Source organism: Macadamia integrifolia, unplaced genomic scaffold, assembly GCF_013358625.1.
Source record: "Macadamia integrifolia cultivar HAES 741 unplaced genomic scaffold, SCU_Mint_v3 scaffold2387, whole genome shotgun sequence".
Lineage (NCBI taxonomy): Eukaryota > Viridiplantae > Streptophyta > Magnoliopsida > Proteales > Proteaceae > Macadamia > Macadamia integrifolia.
The window spans coordinates 5,006-15,157 of record NW_024868680.1 but is presented as its reverse complement, the minus strand read 5'-3'; the positions used below and the strand labels follow the sequence as shown (position 1 = coordinate 15,157).

General features: G+C 38.8%; 1 protein-coding gene across 1 annotated transcript; it reads left to right on the top strand.

Annotated features, from left to right (window-relative positions):
• Positions 1–1,018: 1,018 nt before the first annotated feature.
• Positions 1,019–9,833, top strand: LOC122066426 (the record flags this gene model as incomplete). Its single annotated transcript, XM_042630230.1, is given in 8 exon segments — positions 1,019–1,932; positions 2,685–2,778; positions 2,909–3,013; positions 3,569–3,604; positions 3,855–3,959; positions 8,699–8,782; positions 8,855–8,973; positions 9,732–9,833. Coding segments are annotated over 7 exon segments (611 nt in total), but the record flags the coding sequence as incomplete, so codon positions are not given.
• Positions 9,834–10,152: the final 319 nt, after the last annotated feature.

Here is a 10,152-nt window from a genome sequence, read left to right as displayed (position 1 = left end):
TTTTATATTATCAATTCTAAAATCATTTAAAAATAAAATTATAGATAATCAACAAATTATATTAATGAGAAAAAGAATCATAAAAGGCAATGCGACCCTGCATCAAGACACATCGGAGGAGGACATATAACCACCCTAACTGACGTTTAAAGACCGGCCCGGACCGGACAGTTTATTAAACATGTCGGGCTTGAGCCCGGCCCGTTTATAAATGGTCGGTCTCGGTTTTGCTACTTGAACCGTTGGGCGCCCGACCGAGACCATTATAAGTACAGTTTTAGGGCCCGTTTGGTATCGTTTCTGTTCCAGAAACGATGTTTCGTTTCAAAAACGAAAATTTCAGTTTCTGTGTCAAAACGCAGTTTTTAAACGAAAAAATGTTGTTTTAAAATTTCAGATTTTTTTCGGAAATTTTTTTTTTTTTTTTTTATAAAATGGAACGAAACTGGGAAGACGGAACTCCATTTTGGAGTTCCGTCCAATCTCGTTTTTTCAGTTTTTTTTTCACTTTTTGTTCCAAACCGAACCGGCCCGACCGGTTGACACCCCTACTGCATCAAGACACATCGAAGGAGGACATATAACCACCCTAACCGACATGAAAGGTGAAGTTCCCATCACTATTGATAACCTCACATGTATAGAAACCACACACTCCAGAAACGTTTTTTTAGAACGATACCAAACGGGCCCTAGAGGTATCTAAAATTTAGCGGTCCCAAATTTAACACTCCCAAATTTAATTGAATGCAATCATGCTAAGAGCACCAGCAAATTTGGAGAGGCAACTGGATCCGATCCAGATTATAATGGGCGTGTCAACCTCTTCGTGTCAGATTCTGGTTGTGCTTCTATAGATTTCTAGCTATTTTATTGGATCTCATACCCCAATTCCACTTGGATGATTGGATCAGTTTAGACCGTCCGATCGGGAAGTGAAACTGTGGGTAGAAGACGAAACAATCTCCAACATTTTCAAAAGCACAAGAGAGAGGGATAGTCTTCGTATTGACAAATGGCATCTGTATACGTCAAAAGCCAAGCCGATCTCGTCCGTTGATAGAGCATCAAGAAGAGAGACACTGTTTAACTGTCTGTTCCCTCTTCATTATCTCTCTGTTCTTTCCTTCCCTGCTCTTATTCTGCTCCTCTCTGCTCTCTGGGGCCGCTGGTTTTCTTTCTTACTTTGCTGGAAATCGAGATTGAATCGTTTTTAGGATGCGAAACTCGCATTAATCTTGGCTGCAAAGCTTCCGAAGATAGTTCCGGACGGTATTCTTCTAATTTTTTCCGCTATTTTGATTCAAAGAAGGAAGCTCGTGATACAGATTATTGAAACTTCGTGGATCTTCTAGCTGATTTTTCTTCTCCTGAGATCGTTCGCTCTCCCGTTTTTGTGACTTGATACCGTTCAGAAAGCAGAGATCCTTGTTTGGCTCCTTGGAGAACCGACAGTTGTTTGGCCTGGAAGATTTCCGCATTTGTAGTAGAGAATGAGCTGTGGAATCGTTTGCTTCTATCAAATTTATTCCATGTGTGCAACAAGAAGAGATTTGTGTTAGCGCATCAGGAAAGTAAATCGTTCTTATTCGTTGAGGTTTCTGTTCGTTAGTTAAAATTTATTGCTTTAATTTGAGGTTGGGATTAAAGTAAAGTTGAAAGCAGTGCTCCCATCCCAATTCTCTTTCCAACCGATGTGAAATTTCTCAATCTCCAGAAACAAAACAACAAACTCTAGCCGAATTTCATCTTTGCGGTCTGCGAGGGATTCTGTTTCGAGAGAATTCCTGCGAGATAGTTTGTTTAATCTTCCCCAGAAAAAGAAGACGAATATTTCCTTTTTCAACGGAGAAGATCATTAAGTTTCCCTTCTGGCGGGAATTTCTCAATTTGCACTGGGCAGTTTCCCAATCCAACTCGAAATTAGAAAAGGTAAAATCAAGTTGTTTTGATTTTCTCTCCTGTTTGTCGGGTATATTTGTTCTTTTTTTGGGTAGATGTCGGGCATATTTGATCGCAAAATGCTTTTGTTTTAGCTTCCTACTGACACTTCCTATTTCTGGATTTAAGAAGTTTAACTCAAAATAAATTTTCTTGTCGATCTTGGATGATGCATTGAAATCCTTTGGCAGTTAAGCCCCGTCCAGTTCCGTTCTGTAACTGAGAGAAAAAGGGAAAGGGGGTAACAGAACTAGTGTGTCTCGGCCACTTCTTTTCTTTCCCATTATTCCGCTGTGTATTTTAGTGCATTCTATATTCCTTTTCTGTTTTATAAGCAGCATACTTGTCTGAAGATGACTAGATGAGGCTTTCGGTATTTCCACTACAGTACTTTTTCTACTCAACCTCCCCCCACCTTTCTTTTCCCATCCCCCTTATGGATACTGCATTTCCGGTTAGACAGTAAACCCTTTCAATTTTTTTTTTTTTTTTTGCTTTGGTTTTCTTTACTTAGCTGATTCATTTCTTGTGTGTTTGGAGCAATTTGGGATTCAGTATAAGCAAATGGTTCCTTCATGGAAATAGTATGGGGGTTCTTATTAGTTTTTCATTATTTCTAGTTTCCTTTTCAAAGCTTGGCTGAATCTGCTTACAGGAACCCTTACCCCCTGTCGTTACAATCACTCTCTAAACTGCTTAGAATATGGCTGATTTTGTTACTGGTTTTGCATACTTTATCACAGAATGCTTGAGCAAAAATAGAGACTGTGGTTGTCTATGAGGGCAATAAAACCTTGGAGATGGCTATCAAGAAGCAGAAATGTCTCTTTTGATGGGGTAAAATTATCTGTGTTTTAGTATTGCTCTCGTCCTTTTGTTGGGAGAAACGCATGAGTTATTATGCCTTCATATTTGATGGGTCATTTGGTTTCTAATATTACTGTATGTATAATGGGTTTGAGTGCAGGGAACACATGGGTTTAAGATGAAACGGCTGCCTTTGGCAATTTTGTGCGCAGTTACGTTGTTTATTGTGTATAGAACAACTAATTATCAGTATCTACCTGCAGAGGTAGGTGAATACTATCAATCCTGTGATTGTTATATCTTCCACCATGGGGGAAATGTAAGATTCTTTTGGGCAGACTTTCAGGATAGCTTGTTAATGGGAAATGTGGTCATCTGAGATGATCACCATCCTTCCTTCCCTTCCCCCCAACCCTGAAAGAAAAAGAAAATAAAACAAAAGAAAGAAAGAATGAGGAATCTCTTATGTGGAAGTATATATATATATTTATATAAACCCTGAAAGAAAAAGAAAACAAAACAAAAGAAAGAAAGAATGAGGAATCTCTTATGTGGAAGTGTATATATATATATATATATATATATTTGGGTAAAATTTAAGTGGAAGTGATTGTGTGGTGGGCACTTGCTCATTTGTCAGATTTTACATTCTGTTGGTGGACCATCCTGGCATTTGTCCAATAGATACTTTAAATATCCTCCAGCATCAACTTCTTTGTACTTAATAGAGATCTCTTGAACATAGACTAATGGCTGTAACTTTTTTTTTTTTTGGGGGGGGGGTGTTGAGCTTGCTGATGCAATTTTCTGAAACTGCCAGATAGAAGATGGATTTCATCCCTTCGGCACAGTCAAGGTAATGATCTTAATTGCTGCACCTTTCTTGTCAAATTTGTTTGCAATTTTATCTTTACCTTTTTCTTGGTTTGAGCTCTTCTAAAAGAAATAATGCAACCTTCTTAGTCCCTGCTATCAATTAACAATTGAGCTTATCTTCTCATTTCCCCCAAAACATATTGAAGTGATTTCTTTCAATTTTCATGGTTGAATGTCTTTGTAATTTTGCATTTCAACTTCATCATTTTCCTAAGAAGTCTCTATTTTAGGATGCCGAACTGGCTTCTGCAAGTGTGGACTATTTACCTCGTGGTATCATTCAAGCAAACTCAGATTTGGAATTGAAGCCTTTGTGGTTGGCAAGTCGCTCAAAGGTAGACTCTGATCTTGATCAACTGCAAGTTTTTCATTGGTGGGAATTATAGGATCTGTTCATATGAATTTAATTTGTTGCATACATTAGTCTTCTATCTCTATCTGTCAACTGTGAGCATTTTTTTTCCTGTCTGAAAGAATGTGTAAGTTTGGATCGTTAAATTTGTCTGCTGACTTATGTTTGGCACAAACAATTGAATAACAGTTCCATGGATACTGAAACACATTGTTGTATGAAGTGTACTGCTACAGGCTACAGCTATGTGGTCAATCAAGAGAACTTCCCTTAGGTATTTTAGGAGGAAATAGGGAACTTATCCCAAGTCACAAGTTGGTCCTTCTGGGTAGAGAGCTCTTTTAACATTTTGTTTCATTCCGTAATTTCTACCTTTTTTGTAACTGCAGTAGTTTTGTAGTCAGAAAATTCAGAAAGACGCTCCCTAATGCGGGCCGGTGGGCCCCCAAAAAGACCAACCCCGGTTGGTTGTGGGCCCAATAAATAGCACAAATATCAGAATCAATGGCAGTTTTGTAATATATATCAGAATTCTCAAGGAGCTATTAGCAAATAAAGAAGCAATAGGATTTGAAGAGGGATTACTATTTATTGGCTAGGGGTAAACTAGGAAGGGGGGAGACTCAATGGCAGGCTGTAACAAAGAGGAGAAAGGTCATTAATATGGGAAACTAAAAGAATGAAAGAAGGGGGGAATTGTATGGTGAGAGAGGGCAATATTGGAATGGACAGAATTCAATGGCAAGGTGTAAAATACTAAGAAAGGAAAGGGCAATCTGAATGGTGGGGCTAAGGGCATTAGTTACCTAATTAAGGAGAAGAACATAAGTCGTCTTCAACCTTGGGAAGGGGTTACAGGCGGTAGAACCAGCAGGAGAGAAGAATCTTCTCTGTTAGGCCTGAAATCTTAGACAAAGGGGCCCGAGGGAAAGCTCGACTAAACTCACAAGATGGGTGCTCAGATCTGAAGGCTGGGAGGATATGGGAAGAACCTGAAAATGGAACCTGGCGGTGGGTGCAGTGCAGCCCAGTTGCAGGCTTCGATTAGCCCAACCTTGCAGCTTACTTCCGAGTAAATCTTCAGGGATTAATGTCACTCATATGTTGGTTTTCTTTGACCTAAATCAGAGGTTGAACAGAGGCTTGTTGGAAGAGTTTCAGCGACCCTATGTGGGTGGACTGCTGCAGAAAACGAAACAGAACATTAAAGAAAAGATGACAGATTATTAGGGGAGGGGATAAGCTGCAATGGATTTCCAGAACAGAGATTGTTGGAAGAGAATCAGAAAAGAAGAATAAGAAGAAATAAAGAGGGAAGGAAGAAAGACAGGAGAAGAGGGGAGACAGAGAGATCGCAGGGAAGAAGAAGAAAAAAGGGGGGGGGTTGTTTGCAAGGAGGGATTAAGGGAGAGAAGACGAAGGAAGGGACAGGGGGGGGGGAGGAAGACAGCCACGCAGGCTTGGCCACAAGTCAATTCATTCTTCCATCAATTAATTCCATGACTTGGGTTACATGCCTAATTTATAATAAACTAAATTTCAAACTTCCTAATTAAAGTCAAAGACTAAAATAAAATTCAAATCTCCTAAAATCTAGACTAATATAGCTAGAAACAAAGAAAGGCTCAAATTGAAAACTTCTTACCTATCTAGAAACTATCTAAAACAAAAGATTACAAATAGAATAAAATCCTAGAATATTCTAGTATGCTTGAACCCAAACCAGTAACTTTGATCCCAAATTGGATTTGGTTTTTGGTGTGGGTTCTGGAGCGGGTTTGGGTTGATCCATCGTAGCAATAGTACATCACTTCCTATAGCGGGAAGGACAAGAAACATGATCATTTGGTGGTGTGGAATAGAGTGGCCCTAGCACAAGGTCAGTTGAGGTGTATCAATAGAGTTGAGAGTCATGGACTTATGGGATATTGTATTGCTCCCCAGAAAATTGCTATATGGTTTGATACTATGCCCAACAATTTGTGTAGAGGTGACCGAAGGCAAGTACCTGCCATGCTTTATATTGGATGGGGCAGTTTCAATATTGAAAAAAGTTATTGGAGGAGTGACACAAAGTTGCAGGTGAGATCACCAGCTTGATATGTCTGGAAGTGGGTAATGTTAGTGAAATAAGGTTTTAGCGTGACAAATGGTGTGGGGGGATGTCTTTGATGAAAGCTTTTCCCAGTTTATGATGGGATTCAGTTGCTAAACAAGCTTTAAGCAAGGAATGCTATTAGGAAATTGCACAGATTGTGGTGTGGCCACTCCAATTCAGGAGGCAGTTGATTGATTGGGAATGTACACCCCTTCATGTGTAGTTGAAACATTTGGATAGTCAGCTAGCTGGGGCTACATGAGCTGGACCTACCATAACTATTCATTCATTAAGGATCATTGGTTCCTGGGCCCAAATATTCTGGGTTCTTCTATGTTTTTAATAACATTTGTCTGTTGAGCTACAGTTTGTTGGGGCTGTAAATGGAAGAGGGGCATTCAGTTTTCTGTCCTACTGCTTCTATGTGCCTCCGTAAGAATTGTGGGGGGATAAGAGTGAATTCCCAATTGCATCAAGGATCAACTATAAGACTTTATTTGGTTGTGCTTATAATGGATGAATTAACTAGAGACAGTCAAGATCAGGTCTCTTGGTGTATGCTTTTTGTTAATGATATTGTTTTACAAGAGGAGACAAAAATAAGGATTAACGCTACGTTAGAATTATGGAAATCAACATTTGAATCAAAGTTTTTAAGATAAGTATAACGAAAACAGAGTATATAGTGTGTTTCTTTAGTTACATTACGATGGATTATGAGGTGGTGAAAATGAGAAGGAGATTCCACAAAATTATTATTTTAGGTATCTAGGTTCAATCATAAATTAAGAAGTTGAAATGGAGGATGCTGTTATACAAGGATTAAAATAGGATTGATGTGGAGACATGTGTCCACGCCAAGTTGGAATTATGGAAATCAACCTTGGAATCAAAGTTTTTAAGATAAGTATAACGAAAATAGAGTATATAGTGTGTATCTTTAGTTACATTAGGACGGATTATGATTGTTGAAAATGAGAAGGAGATTCCACAAAATTATTATTTTAGGTATCTAGGTTCAATCATAAATTAAGAAGGTGAATTGGAGGATGATGTTACACAAGGATTAAAATAAGATCGATGAAGTGGAGACATGTGTCCAGAGTGTTGTGTGATTGATGTATTCTATTAAAACTTAAAGGAAATTTTTATAGGACAATCATATGGCCGGTTATGATGTATGCTGCGGAATGTTGGGCAGTTGAGAAATATTATATAGATAAACTCATTGTCGCTGAAATGAGGATGTTAAGATGGATTTTGTAAAGTAAAACTAGGAATGAACAGTTAGAGCTGATTTGAGAGTAGTTCCAATACATGATAAGCAGTGAGAAAGTCGTTTGAGGTGGCATAGCCATGTACAATGGATGCCTTTAGATGCTCCATTTGATTCAAGGAGCTAAAAGAACCAGGGATAGACCAAAAATGACTTTGGGAGAAGTAGTGAGAAATACATGCATAGCTTAGGCCTTGTCACAAGTATGGCTTTAAATGGAGCTGATTGGGAGGGGGGTTAAGGATCCATGTAGCCGGCCCCATTTGGTTGGGATAAAGCTGAGTTGTGTGATTTTTTAATGACTAGTATCGTTTCAAGTCAGTCCCAGTTTATTTATAGCCAGAATGTTCCTTCTTTTACTTGCCTTCCTCCTTGTCTTTATTTGGATCCATTAGGCCGACCCCATTAAGTTCAGATGAGGCTTCGTTGTTGTTGTTGTTGTTGTATGTTCCTTCCTATATGACTTGTTTACGTGCGGAACATTTTGGGACAAGATTTTGATGGTTAGCAGGGGCACTTTCGCGACGAAGGGTAGGAATTCCGGTGTGGCTCATGCCTTGCGTCATTTGCTACTGATCGACGAAGCCAACCATTTTCCTTTCTTTCACACTGTGTGCTTTATTGCCCCCCACCCACTGCCATGATCAACACGCCTTAAATGCTGCGAAAATGCGGCAGGTGTATCTTTTAGTGGGAGTGCTTTTCATCATAGTTATAGAAATGGGTCATCACTAACATTTTTTTTAGTCAAATGAAGAATATTTTAACCTACCTAATCCATCCCTGTGAATATGTACTCAGGTAGTTTTGGCACTCAATGGATCAATCATATTGTATTGGATCTAATCAATTTTGACATATCAAGGCGCTTGCCTGCAGTGTTCAGATACTTTGAACATGCTTCCTTGGGCTGTTTCAGAGCCTATTGAAGAAGCTTTTGCATCTTTGAAAAAAAAAAATGAATACTTTATGGGAATTGGTGGATAAATCAGAAGCCTTTATCCTCTTGGTCTTCTATTCTAGAAACAATGGACTTTATATGGTAGATAATTTTTTTTTTATTGATTATTCTAGCGCCTGTTGGTTGATTTGGTATGCTTCTTTTCTGATATGGTGACTTACATACTCTGGAAAGCAGGCACTGTGTATCTTTATGTTGTTTTTGAACATTTTTACTTTCCTTCTCATATTGATCATTACCTTATTTACCTCTCGACCCTAAAAAGATTTGATTTCAGTTACCCTTGATAATCTTCTGTGTGCTAGATGTTATTCTAGTGATTTTTACTCATTTGAACACTAAATAAATTATATCTATTAGTGATGCATGGTACTTTCCATTTTCCAGGTTGATATTCCTAGTTATCGGAGCTTACTGGCAATTCCAGCAGGAATTAAACAGAAACAAAATGTTGACACAGTTGTTCAAAAGGTATAGTGTTTTTTTTTTGGTTCCACAGAGCTTGCAGTGAAGCAGTTTCTGTCTAATTTCTATGAATTTCAGTTCTTTGCAGAAAATTTTACTGTTATACTGTTCCATTATGATGGTAATGTCGATGGTTGGCGGGATCTAGAGTGGAACAACAAGGTCATTCATATAGTCGCTCTAAACCAAACAAAATGGTACGTCCGCAATATTGGTGTTTTTAATTTCTATTGTTGTTTGGTAGTAAAACTGCACAAAAGTGCTGAAACACATAGGCAGTGACCTGGCTAATGCCTAGGGGGTATGGAGCCTTTGCAACCCCTAGTTGCCTTGCCTGGGATGGTATCACCTAGAAACCCTAAGGCTGGTCAGTTGTCTAGGCCTCAAGTAGGCATTGGTTTGATGTGCTGTTGCTGAATATGGCATGTTCCAGGGCAGTGATGAATAGAGAATGTGTTTTGGAGAAAATCCAGAATTACCACCTAGTGTTGCAAATGGTACCCAATCTTGGCAGGAGGGGGTGGGGCATCTGTGGCTCTTGAAATATAGCATCTCCACAAGGGTCCTACCCCCCCGCGGCCGCGTGGGCAAAATCCCCTCAAGGTTTAATTGGTCAAATAAATAACAGAAATCAAACTGTTATTTTCTTTTTCTGTGCCCTAATTCTGCTTTGGCAAGTGGAATATGAAACTAATACTGCCTCATAGGGTCACTAACCTGAAAAATTAAGAAGATCAATTTAAGCATTGGCAATTGTTGCTTATGGTCATGCAGTCAGATGCATTTTCTGCAAATGACATTTCCCAGGCAAATCCATTAAATGTCAGGACGCATCTCTAGCATCTGTCAGCAGGGTAGGGGGATGCACCGGTCTGGCTCTATGGTTTTGCCATTCTGGTTTGCTTACAAACGTAATGACCTGATCTCCCATGCCTTTTCCTTTTTATTAATCCAGGTGGTTTGCTAAGCGTTTTCTTCATCCAGATGTCGTCTCCATTTATGATTACATATTTCTTTGGGATGAGGATTTGGGAGTACAAAATTTTCACCCAGGAAGGTACATATTACGGATTTATGAGGATTTTTGGTAGTCTTGTGTTTATGTTTGCCTTCTAATAAAGTATATGATCTTGGTAAATCAACTGAAATATTAAGGCTTTCTTGTGCTATGGATGCTGGAGCTTCAGATGCTGGCTAGATCCCAGAGTAGTAATATTCATATTACTTGATTAAATCATTAAATTTAATCAGTTTTAATTTCTTAAACCTATAAGGTAAGCAGATTCAAAGCTTTTCCTTCCAGTTCGAATCCCAGTTCACTGCTCCTCCCTAACTTCTACATTTCTCTTGAGGGAAAATTATACCTAAGGTTCCCC